The 20,958-nt window shown below is 47.9% G+C and overlaps 1 protein-coding gene across 14 annotated transcripts in view; it reads right to left on the bottom strand.

Moving 5' to 3' along the window:
• ARSG (arylsulfatase G) overlaps positions 1-20,958 on the bottom strand; it is a 187,273-nt gene that overhangs the window by 117,318 nt on the left and 48,997 nt on the right. For all 14 annotated transcript variants that reach the window (XM_034942764.3, XM_063599344.1, XM_055101708.2 and 11 more), the window contains exon 2: positions 19,449-20,217. In XM_034942764.3, coding sequence (XP_034798655.1) covers positions 19,449-19,666 — 218 coding nt within the window. In that variant the 5' untranslated portion in view covers positions 19,667-20,217. The remainder of the gene's footprint in view (positions 1-19,448; positions 20,218-20,958) is intronic.

Here is a 20,958-nt window from a genome sequence, read left to right as displayed (position 1 = left end):
AATGTAGACATCTGCCTGTTGTCTGAGCACTGACTATTGCTACCATCAGTTGTGTTTTGCTGTGGAGCATCCACTCTTTCTCCGGCCACTCCTTCCACATGACTCATGGGGCTGCTGATGACTGTTGCTTGATGCACAACCACCCACCCCAACCCACCACAAGAAGTATCATTAGTTTCCAGGTGTGACACGACACGGGAAAGGTGGGAACTTGCCACCCCAGTGATCTGGACCCCGTTTGGCATCAACCCCCCTCCTCCCCAAGCTCTCTCCCCTCCAGCCAGACAAGGTGAGTTGCTTTTACTTTCTGCTTTGTTTGTTTGTTTGTTAGACAGAGTTTTGCTCGTCACCCAGGCTGGAGTGCAATGGCACGATCTCGGCTGACCACAACCTCCGCCTCCCAGGTTCAAGTGATTCTTCTGCCTCAGCCTCCCAAGTAGCTGGGACTACAGGCATGTGCCACCACGCCTGGCTAATTTTTGTATTTTTAATAGAGATGGAGTTTCACCATCTTGGCCAGGCTGGTCTCAAACTCCTGACCTCAAGATCCACCCACCTGGGCCTCCCAAAGTGCTGGAATTACAGGCGTGAGCCACCGCGCCCAGCTGAGTTGTTTTTTCTAGAACACTTCCAGCTGGTTCTGGCCTCAGGCCCTTTTTGTGTTCCCTCTGTCCTGATCACTCTGCTCTGGTCTCCACGGGGCTGGCCCCTCCTGGTCAGCTGGGCTTCAGCTCTCATTTCGCCTCCTGGGGAGATCTCCCTGACCCGGCTACACCTGCAGCAGCACTGTTCGAGTTTGTCCCTAACCCTTATCATATCTGACTTTATCTTGTTCAGGGATTTGTCTTCTTGCTGCTGCTGGCTCCCTTATCTAGGTTAGAGTTCCATAAGAGCAGAGGTATGTCTGCCTAGTCTTGTCACTGCCCTAGGGTATAATTCCAGACCTCAGGAACGCTGTTTCTCCACCAACAGCAGCTCGGGTCCTGCACTCTACCTGGTGAGACCTAATGATAGTTTCCCATGTAATGTCCCACCTGGATACTAATGTGGTGTGGGACTCCACTGCATGCTAATCACACTAGCACAAGCTTCTGTCCTTGGTGAACTGGCCCATGACCCCTGAGCCAAGCAGGGCTATTGTGAATTTAAACTTGGAATTTTCTGAACCAGAGAATGAGAAATAGCTCTTTTCTCCCCCTCTGGAATATCAAGCTATAAGCGGGCAACCCCAGAAGGGTAAGGGCTTCCTTGACTATCACATGGAGGAACTTGAAAGAATGGGCCAACTGGCTCAGAAGCACAGAGGAAAAAACGGAGGCTCTCAGGGGCTTAGTTCAAGAGCCCCACCTGTGCTTCTTTTGTGTTTAGGTTGACTGAGTTGGGTTTCCATCACTTACAACCAGAGAATCCTGGCTATTATACTGTAGGTCAGCTATCCCCCACCTTCCTGGTACCAGGGACCAGTTTCATGGAAGACAGTTTTTCCACAGACTGGGGTTGGGAGGGATGGTTTCGAGATGATTCAAATGCATTACATTTATTGTGCACTTTATTTCTATTATTATTATATTGTAATATATAATGAAATAATTACACAACTCATCATAATGTAGAACAAGTGGGAGTCCTGAGCTTGTTTTCCTGCAACTAGATGGTCCCATCTGGGGGTGATGGGAGACACTGACAGATCATCAGGCATTAGATTCTCATAAGGAACATGCAACCTAGATCCCTCACATGGGCAGTTCACAATAGGGCTCGCACTCCTGTGAGAATCTAATGCCGCTGTTGATCTGACAGGAGGCGGAGCTCAGGCGGTAATGCAAGTGATGAGGAGTGGCTGTAAATACAGATGAAGCTTCACTCACATGCCGCTCACCTCCTGCTGTAGGGCCCAGCTCCTAACAAGTCATAGACTGGTACAGTGGCCTGGGGGTTGAGAACCCCTGCTGTAGGTGATCCAGGATATATCAATGAACAAGACAAATCCCTGCCCTCAAGCTGCTCACTGGTCAGTGAGGGAGGTGGATAATTTCATTATGTAAGAGGGTTTGGAAAACATGAAGCACAGGATGTTCTCAAAGTGCACCAAGTGTGTATACCTGTGTGTTGGGAAAGCATTTCCCAAAAGAAGTTAAGTGTAAGCTGAGACCTAAGGTATAAATAGGCATTAGCGTTATCTGTCTTACAGTAACAAAAATATCTAACACGTACCAAGTGGCTACTACTCTACTCATGTTACACATATTTCTAACTTTTAAAACACTCTGTAAAGTAGGCATCCAAATTCCCATTCTACAGAGAAGGAAGCTGAGGCAGAGAGAGTTTAAATAGCTTTCCAAGACTACATAGCTGGTATGAGCTCAGTGCATTTTATGCCAAGGCCTGTCTCATCATGGTGCCATATTGAAGACTGCAGACCCCTACAGGGAGGAAATGGCAAAGCCAGAATTTGAACCCAGGCCTTTCCAACCCAAATTCCTACGCCCTTTCCACTACAGCCACGCGAGGGAAGGTTGTCTGGAGCTGGGCCGGTCCGCAGGAGGTATCGTATTAACTAGGTCATCATGTTACAGGAGCCAGTCTTTGGCTGGGAAGGTCCTGAGAGTCATGCTTGGTGGTGCCAGCCCCAAGAGCCTCACTCACATCCACACAAACCATGTGAGCCCAAGAAAGAGGCAGGAATGCCCGTGACCCATCTGACTTCCAAGGATGGGTACAGGAACCAGAATGTCAGCGTGTTCAACATGTTTTCTTCCTGTGCACAAGCTACACAGGAAATCAGAATCTGAAGTTTGCCTTAGTGAGTGTGGACTTCGTTAATGCTAAGAGAATTCAAATGGAGCATCAAAAAAGTCCTTTACTTTGTGAAGCTTGAGGGCCTTTTCTCTACTGTAGATTAACTTTTTTTTTTTTTTTTTTTGATGGAGTTTTGCTCTGTTAACCAGGCTGGAGTGCAGTGGCATGATCTCAGCTCACTGCAACCTCCACCTCCCAGTTTCAAGCAATTCTCCTGCCTCAGCCTCCCAAATAGCTGGGATTACAGGCACCCGCCACCACGCCTGGCTAATTTTTGTATTTTTACTAGAGACGGGGTTTCGCCATGTTGGCCAGGCTGGTCTCGAACTCTGACCTCAGGTGATCCACCCGCTTCGGCCTCCCAAAGTGTTGGGATTACAGGCATGAGCTACAGCACCCAGCCTGTGGATTGATCTTTGACAGTGGGTCTGGGATACTCAAAGGCTGTTGAGCCACCATTTCCTCTTGCCTGGTTCCATGGACTGAATGTTTGTGTCCCTCCGAAATTCATATGTGGAAACCCGAATCCCCAGTGTGTCCATATGTGGACATGGGCCCTTTAGGTGGTAATTAGATTTAGATAAGGTAATGAGGGTTCCATCAGCTTCCATGATGAGATAAGTGCATTTGTGAAAAGAGGACTTGGCTGGGCGTGGTGCCTCATACCTATAATCCCAGCATTTTGGGAAGCTGAAGTGGAAGGATTGCTTGAGCCCAGGAGTTCAAAATCAGCCTCGGCAACATAGCAAGAGCCCATCTTTACAATAATAATGATTCATTAATTAATAAGAGGGTTCTTTCTCTCTCTCTCATTAAGTATGTCTATGGCTTTGGCGTAAAGTCAAGTTAATTTGAGTCCTTTTCCTAGTTTTCATTGACTTCTCAGACCTAGAATTTATAAATTAGAGTCTGCAGTGACTCAAACTAACTGAACTTCATTTTACTCATATGTAAGTGAGGATAATAATGCTAATCTTATAAAATCCCTGCAAGGATCAAATGAGAGAATTTATAAATCACATTGATAGGATATGGCACCAACTAGATGCTCATTCGAAATCTGTTCACTCCAAAAAAAAAATAATCAGTTCTCCTCCCAGACCCTCCATGTCTTCCAATAATTAGGATGATAACATCAGAGAGAGAGAGAGAGAGAGCCCTCTCTTATTAATTTATTATTATTGTAGAGATGGGGTTTTGCTATGTTGACCAGGCTAGTCTTGAACTGTATTCTCCTTGTGAGAATACAGCAAGAAGGGGGCCATCTGCAAGCCAGGAAGAGAGCCCTCACCAAAACCTGACCATGCTAGTACCCTGATGTTGGACTTTAGCCTCCAGAACTGTGAGAAATAAACATTTATTGTTTAAGCCATACAGTCTGTTGTATTTGTTACAGCAACCCAAGCTGACTAATATGGCTGGTCAGTGCCAAAAACACACTGCCTGAATGTTATCCCTGCTTGCCCAATTTTAATGATGGCCCTAAATGTAATCTCCCCGTGGGCTTGTTAACGTCCTCATCTTGGGAACAGCTATCTTAATTTCTTTTTTTTTAAATTTATTTTATTTTATTTTTTTGAGACGGAGTCTCACTCTATTGCCAGGCTGGAGTGCAGTGGCACAATCTTGGCTCACTGCAACCTCCGCCTCCCAGGTTCAAGCGATTCTCCTGCCTCAGCCTCCTGAGTAGCTGGGACTACAGGCACGCAACACCATGCCCAGCTAATTTTTGTATTTTTAGTAGAGATGGGGTTGGCCAGGATGGTCTCGATCTCTTGACCTTGTGATCCGCCTGCCTCAGCCTCCCAGAGTGCTGGGATTATAGGCATGAGCCACCGCGCCCGGCCAGCTATCGTACATTTCTACAGCGGGATGCAGTTTTGAGTTCCTTTGCCAGGTGTAGGTTTCATGAGATGGGGCTTAGAGTTGCGACTCCAGCCCCAAGCACAGCACCTTGGTGGGTCAGGGCTGCCCCAGCAATATCTGGTGAACAAACAAACAAAACTTGGAGAAACTCAGGTGGTTTGATTGGAAAAAACATGTCAGTTCATTCTTCATGTAATCACTTAAGCGGATGCTTTCAGGGCTCAATTCCTTCCCCACAGTGTGTTAAAGTTCATAGCTTAACTCTCAGAAACAATCTCGTTTCCTTTATTTGCAATTCTTTGGAGACGCTGTACCCACCCCCAAAAATGCAGCTTTATGAACTGGCCTGCACGTCACCTTTTTTCCCCCTCCTGGCCACTGTCTCCATTTAGTTGGACTAATTAATAAGCAATAAAATGACCTTGTTATTTGGAAAGCTTTCTTTCCTCCCAAGTCTATCTGGGCAGGCTCAGGCCAGTTCATCATCAGGGGTCCTAATTAAAGTCTGAAAATACATTGTAAAGCAAAGCTGGAAATACAGAGCCAGACATTACAGCAGCCTGTTAACAAGAAAATCAACGCAAATTAAGACACAGCCAGACAGAAACCAAAGCAACTTGCCATTGCATAAATTATGTGTATTAGAATCAGAGAAGGCTAGCACTGGAAAGGCTGCCACAAAAGCCCCGGAGAGACATAACGTTGCAAAGTTAAGCGTGTCCAGCCTTCATTTACAAGGAATTTAAAATAGATGATGGGGCGTTCTGTGGCAACTCTCTACATTGCTATGTGACTGGAATAAAAACTGTCCTTGTTCCATTCATAATTTAAAGGCATGGACGTGAAAATAGGTTTTTAAAATCTTTTGCTGTGGCCTTTGTGTGTAAAGGGACAGGGTTGGGAGATGGGAACTGGAAAGTAGCTGAAGTAAAACTCAGAGAACCAGCTCAGCCCAGCCTCCACATTGCCTTCTGTTAAATGGGAACACAGCTGACTTATTCCTCAGAAGGTTGTCAAGTGAGATCATTGAGATCATGGATACGCAGGCCCTTTGTAAGCTACAAGCAAATGTGGCAGCAAATAGTGAACTTGGTGCCTTTCGTCTACTCATTCATTCATTAATCCATTTATACTCTTTTTCTTTTTGTTTCTTTCTCCTTTTTTTGAGATGGGGTCTTGCTATGTTGTCCAGGCTGGAGTGCAGTGACTATTTACAGGAGCAAGGATAGTGCACTGCAGCCTCAAATTCCTGGGCTCAAGCGATCCTCCTGTCTCAGCCTCCTGGGTGGCCTCCTAAGTAGCCACCACAAGTCACCACATCCAGCCTCTTGTTCTTTTCCAGAAAGGATTCCTGGCAGCTGAGCTTGGTTATGGTCCTTGGCAAATTTCTCCTTTCCTTTTCACAGTCTCATATATATATGCACATTCACATTCAAGGAAGCACACACACAAGGTATACGACAATGCGACATACACATAGGCATCTATAAGCCTCCTGAATCTGACATCTCTCTCCATTGCCACAGTTCTGAGTCAAGCCATCCTAGAGATCACTGCAACGTGACCCCCACCCTTCCAGCCACCCAGGTGGGCCATCCTGGTAAGCTGGAACATCCCATCTCAAATTCTCAAATGTAGGTGGATGACTTCATTCAGGATCCCCACAGCTTGCAGGATCATGTCCAATCCTGTAAACATGTATATGACACACTGTACCAGATGCCCAGTCCCTCCATCCAGTCTCACGCTCCCAGCCCTGCCATACTCAACTGCTAGAATGCAACACCCCCCGGAGAGTGAGGGCTTTTGGTTGTCTGGATCACAGCTGTGTTCCCAGCACCTGGGACAGTGCCCCAAGGGAGACCCTAGGAATCAGGTCTGGGTCTTTTCTCTTGCCTTCCCTTCTGCCTACAACACTCTCCTCTCCCTTCATTTTAAGTCTCAGCATTCAAGTCTTAACAGATAATCTTTATTGATGACCTCTTGACTTTGCTCTAGAGAAATGACTTTTCTCTTCCTGTAGCCCCACGGCACTATCTTTTTTTTTTTTTTTTTAAGACGGAGTCTTGCTCTGTCACCTAGGCCAGAGTGCAGTGGCACGATCTCGGCTCACTGCAACCTCCAACTCCCAGGTTCTAAGCCATTCTCCTGTCTCAGCCTCCTGAGTAGCTGGGACTACAGGCACACGCCATCACGCCCGGCTAATTTCTTTTGCATTTTAGTAGAGATGGGGTTTCACCGTGTTGCCCAGGCTGGTCTCGAACTCCTGGGCTCAGGTAGTCTGCCCACCTTGGCCTCCCAAAGTGTTTGGATTACAGGCGTCAGCCACCGCACCCGGCCACGGCACTATCTTTAACAGGATTCCTCACTGCAAGCTTTATCACCTAAAAGGTGAGAAGCCCAGCAAGGGGCCTTTCTCTTTCTTGACTGAGACCAATCTATAAGTGATATGCTAGTTCTATCCCCTAAGCTGTCAATTCAGATACATCTACCTCAGGTTATAAAAGCAAAAGGAGCAGGAGATATGGCAGGAGTCTCCACTCTCACAGCACACTACCCTCCTGCATTCTAAAGGCTGGTTTTCTTGTCTTTATCTGCCATCAGGCCATCGGTCCCTTAAGGGCAGAGCTGGCTAGGGTCTCCCAGCATTTGTCTCATGTCCTCCTCTTCATAGAGATTCACTGTTGAATGACTGTATTTGGGAGGCTTAAAAGAGGAACTATTAATAGCAATTGGACAGGCTACTTTGAACTTGCAGTTGGTTAAGCCGGCTGGCACCAAGGCCCCACTGGTTAATATTTCAGTTCCTTTTCTTTTCTCTAAGATTGGCTACCATCTAGGTCATTGTGTTCCTGCCTGTCCCCATCTATTAAACAGAGCCATGAGGTAAAAACCTGAAGTCCCTTTTGTTCAGCACTTACCTGGCCCCAGTTGAAAGGTGGGCATGACATGATTTTGATTCTATTTGACCTATTTACTCAAGTGCAAAAACATAAAGTCGCCTGTCCCACCATGCCGAGAGCTTACAAAGAGAAGTCAGGATGGGACCTCCCAAAGCTGGCATCTCAGGGATAATGGTGAAGGTCAGAGGACAAGAGGATTTCTCTCCAGTGAGGGTCCTCCCAACCCTGAATCTGAGTTACTGTCAGGGTTAGGAATACAGCTGAAAAGGAATTACATGAAAGAGGAAGCGGCCTGCTCTCCCTACTGGTCTTGTTTAGAATGTCCTTTCTGCCCTCGTCCCCATACTGTCCACCAGATATCAAGACCTCATCACAATCTCCTGCAGTGTGACTGCCAACCTGGTTCGCATCTTCCATTAGGTTACTGCCAAATCCCCAAGGCAGCAGGGTGGCTGAGAAAAAGAGGTCTGAGAGGTAACAGGGTGCATGAACTCTTGCAAAAAGCCAATTCTGAGAACACAAATCAAGCCAAGTGTTCAACTAAATTGACAGCTCAATTCATTGCTCACTGAGGCCCGTTTTAGAAACAGCCTCAAGTCCCTGGGAGCCCCTGACCTTCCTGTGGCAAATATTGATCTTTGATTCCTAGCTAAGCCACTGCCTGTAACTCCTAGCAGCAGCAGCATTGACTTGACTCAAAATTAAACCAGGGGTAGAGAAGGGGGAAAGCAGAGAAGAAATGAGATCAAGGCGCAAAGTTAACATATTGCAAATCAATGTACATAAGTAAACATGATTACAGTGTGCTGTCACCTGCACCTCTGAGTCAGCCTGGCAGACAGTTCAAGCAAATGGGAAGTATCTGGGCTTCGCTGCCTGTGGCCACCTCTCTCTCACGATCACTGGGCATTCTCCGTCTCTCTCCCAAGAGACCTGTGAGTCATTACTGCCCAGGAGCTCAAATCCCCATTCAGAAATCCTAGGCCATTGCCTGAATCCAGCCACCCAGCCAGGAGTCATATGCAAGGCACTTCCCAGCCTGAGAATTTTCAAGAAATAATGTCACTTGTTTATCACAGGTGAAACCAGCACTGGCTTTCCCTGGGTCTGAGATGTGCTGCCAGCAAGAACCAAACTAGTGTTGTATCATCAGGGTTATTCACCGAGCTCTCAGAGTTATCTTAAATAATTTCAGACTGCATGAAGAGCTGGAAATGATGCCAACAGAATGAGTTTGTCCTCTTCTCTTTTTTAAATCATGAGCAATTCATCCCTCTGTCCCCTATTGTAATGCAAGTTGCTTTTCATCTCCTGTTTTACTTAATTTTTTTTTTCCAAGACAGAGTCTCACTCTTGTCGCCCAGTCTGGGGTGCAAAGGCACAATCTCAGCTCACTGCAACCTCCACCTCCCAGGTTCAAGAGATTCTCCTGCCTCAGCCTCCCGAGTAGCTGGGATTACAGGCACCCGCCACCACGCCCAGCTAATTTTTGTATTTTTAGTAGAGACGGGGTTTCACCACATTGGCCAGGCTGGTCTTGAACTCCTGACCTCAGGTGATCCACCAGCCTTGGCCTCCCAAAGTGCTGGGATTACAGGCATGAGCTGCTGCGCCTGGCCAATTGCTTAAAATTTTTAAGTTTTCGTCGATTACTAAGTCCCTGACATTTTCATTTAAATTTCATTTCAATTATCTTCTGGCTATCTTATAATTTTTAAACTGATAAGTGTTCAACAGCACAGCCCAGCTCAGATCTACAAATGACATTGGCAAAATGACATCCCACAAGGTCAACGGCAAAATAGGTTGGCTGCTTAACCTACTGACATGTGCGAGGGGACTTGGGGCCTTAAGGTGCATACATGAGCAATCTCTCAACAGTGGGGGCCCTAAACGACAACGCCCTCTGATAAAGAGATGTTTGCTGATTTGCAGTAGCTTTGGGTTTTTCACATACAAAAAAAAAAAAAAAACAGTTCATCATTATTTTTCATGTAGCCAATCTTTAAGCTAGCAAACCACAAACCAGATAATCTACCCCCACCTGGCAGAGAGCTGATTATAACAGTAAAAACACTTCGTCTCCCTCGGCCTCAGTTTCTCCCGAAGGGATATGGTGACATGAATGCTCTTTGACCTGGGCTACTGTAAATGGGCTTAAGGCTGTGGGATTTTAGGCCATAATCCCTATTTTATCTCCATGTAAATGGAGTTTAGAAGTCTGAAAAGGGATACCAAAATATGAAGTCACCGAAAGATTCTGCTTTTCTTCCCCCAGATTCCTTTCTTCCTTTAACAAATAACGACATCATAATTGTGGTACGGATGGTGCCCTTTCTGTGCAAAACTGGGCAAATCACATCTCCTGCAGCCAGGTTAAAAACAAACAAAAAACGAATAGTGTGCGCTGGCCACAAACTAAAAGGGAAATGTTACTGAGACCTTTAGGTGTTGACTTGGGGATTTGGTCTAGGAATGAGAAGAAACAAGCAGATTCTAAGAAGACAGATGAGTCCTACAGCTCAACCTGGGGAAGGGTGAGAGTCTGGGAATAGATAGAGCAAGGTGCTTTTGGAACAGACGCTGAGAAAACAGGCCTCACCCTCCAGCCAGAGGAGGGAATTGTGATGAACAGGGGAGCAGGGCCGGTGTCATAGGGAATCATAAGAGCTAGCACCCATCAAGCACCAATACATGCCAGGGACCCTTTTGCTGCCTTATATGACCTAACTTATTTCCTCCTCACCATAGCCCTGTGATGTAGGTGCCATTATTTTCCCATTGCAGAGATGAGCATACTAAGGTCCAGCAAGGTTTAATAACTAGCGCAGTGTCCCAGAGCTAGCAAGTAACAGACCAAGGCAGTCTAGTTCCAGCTCTCATGCTCGGGTTAACCCATGTGTGCACACCTAGAAGTTTAGATCCAGGAATTCAAGTACGTGAACAATTATTGTTTGAGCCCCTACCATGTGCCAGGCATTGTTTTAGCCACTGAAGACATAAATAAGACAGATAAGGAGGCTCCTGTAAGGAGGCAATATTCCAGTGGGAGAGACAGGCAACAAAGAAGTAAACAAAGAAGATCAATTCAACAGTGATACTGGTCATGGAAACAGAACAGGAGAATGGGTAGGAGATGTGCATGGGGAAGGAAGGCAATGTTGGAGAGAACGGTCAGGAAAGGCCTCTCTGAGGACATGGTATTTGAGTGGAGGCCAGAAGGATGAGAAGCGATCAGCTGCTTGAAGCCTGAGGAGAGACCTCGCCAGTAAGAGGCAACGGCCAGTGCAAAGGCCCTGAGGCAGGGAAAAGCATATGTTCAAGGAACAGAAACACGTGCAATGTGAGGAACATGAGGAGAGGGTTGGAGATGAAGCTGGAGTAGGCGGGATAAGATTGCAGGCACCTGAAACTGCAGCCATCATACATCCCTGGCTGGGTGAGCCTCCTGAACGATGGTTGCATCAACCATTTTGATGACTGACATCTAAATCCCATTTCTGCCTGGGTGCCACCCACGCACTTTGTAATCCCAGCACTTTGGGAGGCCGAGGCAGGTGGATCACCTGAGGTCGAGTTCAAGATCAGCCTGGCCAACATGGTGAAATGCTGTCTCTACTAAAAATACAAAAATTAGCCAGGTATGGTGGTGCACACTTGTAGTCCCAGCTACTCGAGAGGTTAAGGCAGGAGAATCACTTGAACCTGGGAGGCAGAGGTTACAGTGAGCCAAGATCGTGCCACTGCACTCCAGCCTAGGCGACAGAGCAAGACTTCATCTTAAAATAAATAAATACATACAATCCCATTTCTCAGGTTGCCTCTTATGCTTGGACAGCACAAAAATCCTTCATTAGCACCAAAGGGAGAAAAAAAATGATGAGATTCCAATCTCCTTTTTTTTTTCTTTTGAGACAGGATTTCACTCCATCACCCAGGCTGGAGTGCAGTGACACGATCATAGCTCACTGTGGCCTCAACCTCCTGGGCTCAAGCAATCCTCCTGACTCCGCCTCCGGAGTAGGTAGGACCACACCCAGCTAATTTATTGATTTTTTTGTAGAGATGAAGTCTTGCTATGTTGCGCAGGCTGCTCTCAAACTCCTGAGCTCAAGCAATCCTTCCGCCTCGATCTCCCAAAGTACTGGAATTACAGATGTGAACCACCACGCCTGGCCTCCTGCTCTTTTACAGCCATATGGGAAAGCTGGCCAAATCTTGATGGATTCTCTTTGCTGATTCCCCAATTCTGCCCAGCCCTGAAAGAATAAGGCTCTAGAATGAGGAAATCTGAGTTTGAATATTGGCTTGGCCACTCACCAACTCTGGGCGTGTTACTTAACCTCAATTTCCTCATCTGAGATATAAGAGAAAAGTAGGGTGGTACCAAGAATTAGCCAGGGTAATTCCTAGAGCCTGGCACCTTGCAAGAGCTTGGTAAGGGTTAGTGATTGTTGCAGCTGTTGTGTTGATTCAAATAAAGGTGTTGGCCCCAATGCACAGCCAGCATAGGGATTAACAGGAATTTGTCACTGGAACTCCACCTCATCCTTCCAAGTTTTGTCACTGGACCTTTTATCATGCAGATTAGCCAATTCACACTGACATTGCATTTGGACATTTCTAGTAACAATAACAAAAATAACCATAGCTAACATAGAACCCTATCTATTGTATGCTAGGCTCTATGCTAACTGATTACATAGATTACTTAATTTTTTATTTTTTATTTTTTTTATGAGACACTCTGTTGCCCAGGCTGGAGTACAATGGCATGATCATAGCTCACTGCAGCCTCGAACTCCTGGCATTAAGGGATCCGTGTGCTTCAGCCTCTGGAGTAGCTGGGACCACAGACATGCGACACCACACCTGGTTTACAGATTAATTTTTTTTTTTTTTTTTTTGAGATGGAGTCTTGCTCTGTTGCCCAGGCTGGAGTACAATGGCGCAATCTCGGCTCACTGCAACTTCCGCCTCCCGGGTTCAAATGATTCTCCCGCCTCAGCCTCCCGAGTAGCTGGGATTACAAGCATGTGCCGCCACGCCCAGCTACTTTTGTATTTTTAGTAGAGATGGGGTTTCTTCTTGTTGGTCAGGCTGGTCTCAAACTCCTGACCTCAGGTGATCCATCTGCCTCGGCCTCCCAAAGTGCTGGGATTACAGGTGTGAGCCACTGTGCCCGGCCCAGATTACTTAACCCTCACAACATCCTGTGAGGTAGAGGTGCTATCATTGTCCCCACTTACAGAAGAGGAAAGCAAAACTCCAGGGGATGATGCAGTTTGCCGGGGGCCACAGATAGGAAGTGGCAGAGCTGGGATTTGAGCTCAAACTGTCTGGCTCCTGCCCTCTTAAGCATGACATTTAGTCTTTAATGCGACAGATACTGACTGACCACCTACTACATTATAGACTGCGTTAGAAGTGGAGGAAAAAGAGATATGTAGGCCAGGCATGGTGGCTCACGCTTGTAATCCCAGCACTTTGGGAGGCCAAGGCAGGTGAATCACTTGAGGTCAGGAGTTCAAGACCAGCCTGGCCAACATGGCAAAACTCTGTCTCTACTAAAAATACAAAAATCAGCCGTGCGTAGTGGCAGGTGCCTGTAATTCCAGCTACTCAGGAGGCTGAGGCAGGAGAATCGCTTGAACCCGGAGGCGGAGGTTGCAGTGAGCCAAGATTGCACCACTGCACTCCAGCCTGGGCAACAGAGTGAAACTGTGTCTCAAAAAAAAAAAAAAAAGAGAGAGAGAGAGATACGTAATACAGCTAATTGCACCAGACTGAACAGTGTTCCCCTCAATTTCATATTAATCCAGAACCTGTGACGTGACCTTATTTGGAGATAGCGTCTTCACAGATGTCATTAAGTTAAGATGCGGTCATACTGGAGTAGGGGGGGCCTTCAATCCAAAGACTGGTATTTTTATTAGAGGAGGGGAGTCTGGACACTGGCATGAAAGACGCCTCATAACAACTGAGGCGGAGATAGGAGTCTAGAAGCCCAGAATGCCAAGGATTCCAGCAGGCACCAGAATCCAGGAGAGAGGCAAGGAATGGATTCTCTGTCAGAGCCTTCAGTCATAACCTTGATTTTGGACTTCTGGCTCTCCGAACTGTGAAAGGACAAAGTAATGTTTTTTTGTTTTTATTTTTGTTTTTTTTGAGACGGAGTCTCACTCTGTCACCCAGGCTGGAGTGCAGTGGTGCAATCTCGGCTCACTGCAATCTCCGCCTCCCGGGTTCACGCCATTCTCCTGCCTCAGCCTCCCGAGTAGCTGGGACTACAGGCACCTGCCACCATGCCCGGCTAATTTTTTGTATTTTTAGTAGTGACAGCGTTTCACCATGTTAGCCAGGATGGTCTCGATCTCCTGACCTCGTTCGTGATCTGCCCGCCTCAGCCTCCCAAAGTGCTGGGATTACAGGTGTGAGCCACCGTGCCTGGCCAGAACAAAGTAACATTTTAAGCTGTCCAGTTTGGAGTAATTTGTTCCAGCAGTCCTAGAAAATTCATGCACAAATAAAAAGGAGCCAACAGAACCGGGCGTGGTGGCTTGGGTGTGCAGTCCCAGCTAGTCACCCCAGACCCTGTTGGGCAATAAGAGTTCGTGTCTGAAAGTCATGGTTCCCCACTGGCCGTGAGTAGGCAGTGGGAGAAACCAGCGATGAATCAGTTCATGGCCTCACAGGAAGCCCGGCTTTCCTGTCAACAAAGAAGAATGAAAAGCCGTCGACCTCAGGCCAGAGGGCTATCCACCTGGCCACTGTCACAAGGCTCAGATGGAAAGAAACACTTTCATAAGGGGGTAGGGAGAAGGAGAGCCCAACGAACCACATTTGGCATCTGACCCCTGAGTCGCCCTTTCTGCTCAGGATGAGAGTGTGACAGTAGAGACAGCACATGAGAAAAAAAAAAATGTGTAGGCCTCGCAAATCTCAGCTTAAATAATGGGACTAATACTTCCCCACTAACCTGCTAAACACTGAAAGCGGAAGTTCCTAAGCATTTGGCAACCCAGGCCCTTTGGAGAATCTGGTAAATGTTCATGAATGGATGAACTCTCTCCCCAGAAAAGTATTCCTACATGCAAAATTTGGGGTGACATTCCAGGGCATCTTGAGCTCCTAGAGCCCATTTATTGATGAACAAATATTTATTAATTGCCCACTACGTACCAAGCACTGTGCTACATGCTAGGAATATAAGCAGGAAAGAACAGATGAGGCATTTTTCTTCCTGAAGTCCAGAGCTAGGAGGGAGGTGTGTAAGTTTTCTGTGGCTGCCATAACAAATTACCACAAGCTGTGTGGCTTAAAACAACAGTACAGGCCAGGCGTGGTGGCTCAGACCTGTAATCGCAGCACTTTGGGAGGCCAAGGCGAGTGGATCACTTGAGGTCAGGGGTTCGAGACTAGCCTAGCCAACATGGTGAAACCCCATCTCTACAAAAATACAAAAATTAGCCAGGCATGGCAGCAGATGCTTGTAATCCCAGCTACTTGGGAAGCTGAGGCTGGAGAATTGCTTGAACCTGGGAGGTGGAGGTTGCAGTGAGCCAAGATCGCACTACTGCACTCCAACCTGGGCGACAGAGCAAGACTCCGTCAAAAAAAAAAAAAAAAAAAAAAAAGTACAGTACAGGAGGCTAAAAGTCTGAAATCAAGATGTCGGCCGGGCTGGTACCTTCTGGAGGCTCTGAGGGAGAATCTGTTCCATGCCTCTCTCCTGGTTCTGGTGGTTGCCAGCGGTCCTTGGTGTTCCTGGCTTGTAGAGGCATGGCTCCAACCTCTGCCTCCATCTTCACGTCACCATCTCTCTCTGTGTGTCTCTGTGTCTTCTCCTCTTCTTATAAGGAAATGTCACTGGATTTAGGACCCACCCTAAATCGATTCTGAGATCATCGAGAGCCTTAATTAATAACATTTGCAAAGACCCTGTTTCCAAATATGGTCACATTCTGAGGTTCTAGATGGACATGAATTTAGGGAGGATGCTATTCAACCCAATGTAGTGGTCAGATGATTGAATAGCCACCACAGAAAGCAGCAAGGACCATCACAGAACACCCAAGGCATCCACGAAAGCTTTCCTGAGGCCCTCGTGTACAACTGAGACCTAAGTAGTGAGTAGAAACTAATTAAACAGAGGAAGTGCAGAGTGCACCAGGATGAACCCATCACACAGATGAAGGGAGGGCTCATCCAAAGACCACTGCAAGAGAGAAGAGTGGAGAAGAAATCAGTTTGGGGTTTTGTTGGTTTTGTTTGTTGGTTTTGAGACAGAGTCTCAGTCTGTTGCCCGGGCTGGAGTGCAGCAGTGCAATCTCAGCTCACTGCAACCTCTGTCTCCCAGGTTCTCCCGTGCACCGCCACATCTGGCTAATTTTTGCATTTTCAGTAGAGATGGGATTTCGCCATGTTGGCCAGGCTGGTCTTGAACTCCTGTCAAGTGATGTGCCCACCTTGGCCTCCTAAAGTGCTGGAATTACAGGCGTGAGCCACCACACCCAGCCAAACTCCAGTTTGTTAGCTGTGGTATGGGGTATGGGTTTTATCCTTAGGGCTAAAAAATGTCTTTGAAGGACTGGAAGCAGAAGAGTGTTTCTACAAAGTTCACCTTGATGGAGGTGAGGAAGAACTGGAGTCGGTGAGACCAGATGCAGAAACTACCACCCACCAAGGGCGCGTATCTCAGGAAAAGCATCAAGCTCTAGGATGCAAGTGGCCAAAACTCTGTGGAGATGCCCTATGCGTCATCCTAAGCGGTGAGCTGAAATGATTCCCCCCGAACCACATGGAGGAGTTTCGCCCAGTGTAGACAGAATCCGAGCTGGACAATCAGACCAACGTTAGCCCAAGAAGAAAATCCTGAAGTCTGAAAGCTCTAACGCTTGTTCTCCATCTAAGCAGGGAAAGGAGCTGGGCGTTTTAACAAAAATCTGCAAGAGCTGTTTTCTAAACACTTCAACTCATCAGATGCATAGGCTCCTCTTTTGTGGTCCCTTAGAGTTCAGTATGCCTTAAACGTAAGCCACGCCTTTCATAAATAAGTGAGTCACATCTCCCACGCCTCACAGACTCCCTTTTGCTCTTCAAAGGCCATCTCCTCCCTTGAAACCCCAGGTTGGGTTCCACACCCTCGCTTCTGTTCTCCAAAAACTCTGGATGTTGGGGCTCGGTGTGGTGGCTCACGCTTGTAATCCCAGCATTTTGGGAGGCCGAGACGGGCGGATCACCTGAGGTTGGAAGTTTGAGACCAGACTAACCAACATGGAGAAACCCGATCTCTGGGGTTTCTCCCCAGGTGGCACACACCTGTAATCCCAGCTACTCGGGAGGCTGAGGCAGGAGAATCGCTTGAACCCGGGAGATGGAGGTTGCGGTGAGCCGAGATCGTGCCACTGCACGCCAACCTGGGCAACAAGAGCGGAACTCCATCTCAAAAAAAACACAACAAAACAAACAAACAAACAAACAAAAAACTCTGGATGTGAGCTCAGAAGCTATTTGCTTATAATTCTTATTTCCCTTTATTTATTTATTTATTTACTTTTTTTTTTTTTTTTTTTTTTAGACAGAGACTCACTCTTATTGCCCAGGCTGGAGTGCAGTGGTGCGATCTCAGCTCACTGCAACCTCTGTCTCCCAGGTTCAAGTGATTCTCCTGCCTCAGCCTCCCGAGTAGCTGGGGTCACAGGTGCCTGCCACCGCGCCCGGCTACATTTTGTATTTTTAGTAGAGAGAGGGTAGTGTTGGCCAGGCTAGTCTCGAACTCTTGACCTCAGGTGATCCACCTGCCTCAGCCTCCCAAAGTGCTACAGGCGTGAGCCACTGCACCCACCCTATTTACTTATTTTTTAAGAGACAGAGTCTCGCTCTGTGACCCACACTGGAGTGCAGTGGCACAATCATAGCTTACTGCAACCTTGAACTCCTGGGCTCCAGTGATCCTCCTGAGAGGTGACAGCGTGCTGGCAGTCCTCACAGCCCTCGCTCGCTCTCGGCGCCTCCTCTGCCTGGGCTCCCACTTTGGTGGCACTTGAGCCCTTCAGCCCACCGCTGCACTGTAGGAGCCCCTTTCTAGGCTGGCCAAGGCGAGAGCCGGCTCTCTCAGCTTGCAGGGAGGTGTGGAAGGAGAGGCGCGAGCGGGAACCAGCGCTGCGCGCTGCGCTTGCAGGCCAGCTGGAGTTCGGGGTGGGCGTGGGCTTGGCGGACCCCACACTCGGAGCAGCCAGCCGGCCCTGCGGGCCCCGGGCAATGAGGGGCTTAGAACCCGGGTCAGCAGCTGCAGAGGGTGTACTAGGTCCCTCAGCAGGGCCAGCCCACCAGCACAGCGCTCGATTTCTCACCGAGCCTTAGCTGCCTTCCCGTGGGGCAGGGCTCGGGACCTGCAGCCCGCCATGCCTGAGCCTCCCACCCCCTCCGTGGGCTCCTATGCGGCCCGAGCCTCCTCGAGCGCCACCCCCTGCTCCACAGCGCCCAGTCCCATCGACCACCCAAAGGCTGAGGAGTGCAGGCGCATGGCGCGGGACTGGCAGGCAGCTCCACCTGCAGCGCCAGTGCGGGATCCACTGGGTGAAGCCAGCTGGGCTCCTGAGTCTGGTGGGGCCTTGGAGAACCTTTATGTCTAGCTCAGGGATTGTAAATACACCAATCGGCACTCTGTATCTAGCGCAAGGTTTGTAAACACACCAATCAGCACCCTGTGTCTAGCTCAGGGTTTGTGAGTGCACCAATCCACACTCTGTATCTAGCTGCTCTGATGGGGCCTTGGAGAACCTTTATGTCTAGCTCAGGGATTGTAAATACACCAATCGGCACTCTGTATCTAGCTCAAGGTTTGTAAACACACCAATCAGCACCCTGTCAAAACAGGCCACTCAGCTCTACCAATCAGCAGGATGTGGGTGAGGCCAGATAAGAGAATAAAAGCAGGCTGCCCGAGCCAGCAGTGGCAACCCGCTCAGGTCCCCATCCACACTGTGGAAGCTTTGTTCTTTCGCTCTCTGCAATAAATCTTGCTACTGCTCACTCTTTGGGTTCACGCTGCTTTTATGAGCTGTAACACTCACCGTGAAGGTCTGCAGCTTCACTCCTGAAGCCAGCGAGACCACGAGCCCACCGGGAGGAACGAACAACTCCAGATGCACCGCCTTAAGAACTGTAACACTCACCGTGAAGGTCTGCAGCTTCACTCCTGAGCCAGCGAGACCACGAACCCACCAGAAGGAAGAAACTCCGAACACATCTGAACATCAGAAGGAACAAACTCCAGACGTGCCACCTTAAGAGCTGTAACACTCACCGCGAGGGTCTGCAGCTTCATTCTTGAAGTCAGTGAGACCAAGAACCCACCAATTCCAGACACACTCCCACTTCAGCCTCCCGAGTAGCTGAGACCACAGGAGTGTGCCACCACCACTGGCTAATTTGCTTTTATTTTTTGTAGAAGTGGGATCTCGCCAGGTTGCCCAAGCTGGTCCCAAAATCATGGGCTCAGGTGAACCTCCCGCCTGAGTCTCCCAAAGCATTGGAATTACAGCCATGAGCCACTGTACCTAGCCCCTTACTTTCCTTTTAACCTGTCTTCTCCACCAGACAATGAATAACTTGAGGGCAAAAATGTTTTATCTTGTTCACCTCTGTATTCCTAGCTCCTAACACATAATGAATGTTACTAGATAGATGGGTGGGTGCTAGATGGCTGGATTTCTTCACGATGCTATGCTGGCTTCAAACCAAATTAATTAATAAATTAACTAAATCAGAATGGGTCCATCAATGACTCTTTATGTGCTTTGCATGGCCCCTTCCCCTCTCAAGAACAGGAGTAAGACATCCAAAGAAAGGCTGGCCTGGCATCTCAAGACTCACCTCATTCCCTCCGAAGCCATCTTATCAAGGTTGGCAGTGTCCTTTGTTTCTGCCCAGTTTGCTCCCAGGTCACCCCACCCCATGTCATCGGCCAAAATAATCACAAAGTTTGGCTTCTGTCCTCTTGTTTTCCCACTGATGCAAAAATCCACAAGAGGATAAAGAAATCCTGAGAAACTCACTCCCGCCAACAAAACCTTTAGAAAAAGCCAGCCCATGGTGGTTAAGGCAGGATTCCGATTGTCTGGAGCGACGGCAGCCACCACTAGAGATTTTTCTGAGAGCTTCCTTTCTGCTCACTTTCAAAGCAGGAAGTCTCTGGGGATCAGGGGTGGAGTCTGCAAGAAGATGCTGGTGGCAGTGGTGATGGCAGTGATAACGGCTATAGGAATATTGGGGGCTATAGAAATGAGGCCCCCATCTGGAATCCTAATTCAAAAGAATCAGGAAATTTGCAATCCCTAATTTGGCTTGATCTTCTATGGTCAGTGTTTCCTCACCGCAGCTCAGTAAAATGACTGGTTGTGTTCAATAATTAGACATCAATGTCAACAACTGCTCTTTGGCCACTAAGAAAGTGACCCTTCTGTATTCAGGGCCTCAGAGCCACAGCACAGGCCTTACATCTGTTTGGCTGTTTGGGACTCCATCTGGTGACTACAGGATGAGTTCTCGCATCTGCAGAACACCTGGATGTTCTAGAAGCCGCCGTCAGCCCCGAATAACTGAGTAGCAGATGGTTGAGGGCTTCATGTTTCTGTAAGGTTTCCTGAAAGAACAAAAATTGACAAGAAAACACAGTTAAAACTGCCAGTGCAGCTGTGTTTTACTCAGTAGCTTAGGAAATAATCACTTTTCCATGCCAACAGATGTTTTTATTCAAATATTTAACTGGTTCATCAGTTTCTCCACCTGAAAAATAGTGATGATAATAATATTCGCAATGGACCTATAGCGACAGGGTTGGAAGTAACATTAGAGATGATCTCTGCCAACCCACTCACTGTATAGATGAGGATATTGAGGCCCAGTGTTCTGGGTGGGACCAGGACCAGCCCCCAATGCTGCTAAATCCCAGTGTGCCACTGAGAATTCCAGAAGGAGAGGTGAGACCCTTATTACCAAGACATGGTTATTTGTAACAGTCATGCTATAACCTAATGTTTCTACATTTAAAAAAACATTTTTGGAGATAGGGTCTTGCTACGTTGCCTAGGCCAGTCTTGAACTCCGGGCTCAAGTGATCCTCTTGCCTCAACCTCCCACATAGCTGGGATTACAGGCATGTGCCACTATGCCCAGCTAAAATTCTTTTTTTTTTGAGACTGAGTCTCACCCTATCACCCAGGCTGGAGTGCAATGGCACAATCTCGGCTCACTGAAACCTCCGCCTCCCGGGTTCAAGAAATTCTCGCCGGGAGCGTGGTTCACACCTGTAATCCCAGCACTTTGGGAGGTCAAGGCGGGCGGATCACCTGAGGTTGGGAGTTTGAGACCAGCCTGACCAACA

The sequence above is a fragment of the Pan paniscus genome, chromosome 19 (genome assembly GCF_029289425.2).
Source record: "Pan paniscus chromosome 19, NHGRI_mPanPan1-v2.0_pri, whole genome shotgun sequence".
In the NCBI taxonomy this organism is placed as follows: domain Eukaryota; kingdom Metazoa; phylum Chordata; class Mammalia; order Primates; family Hominidae; genus Pan; species Pan paniscus.
The sequence above is the reverse complement of the archived record's forward strand: the minus strand, read 5'-3'. Positions and strand labels throughout refer to the sequence as shown.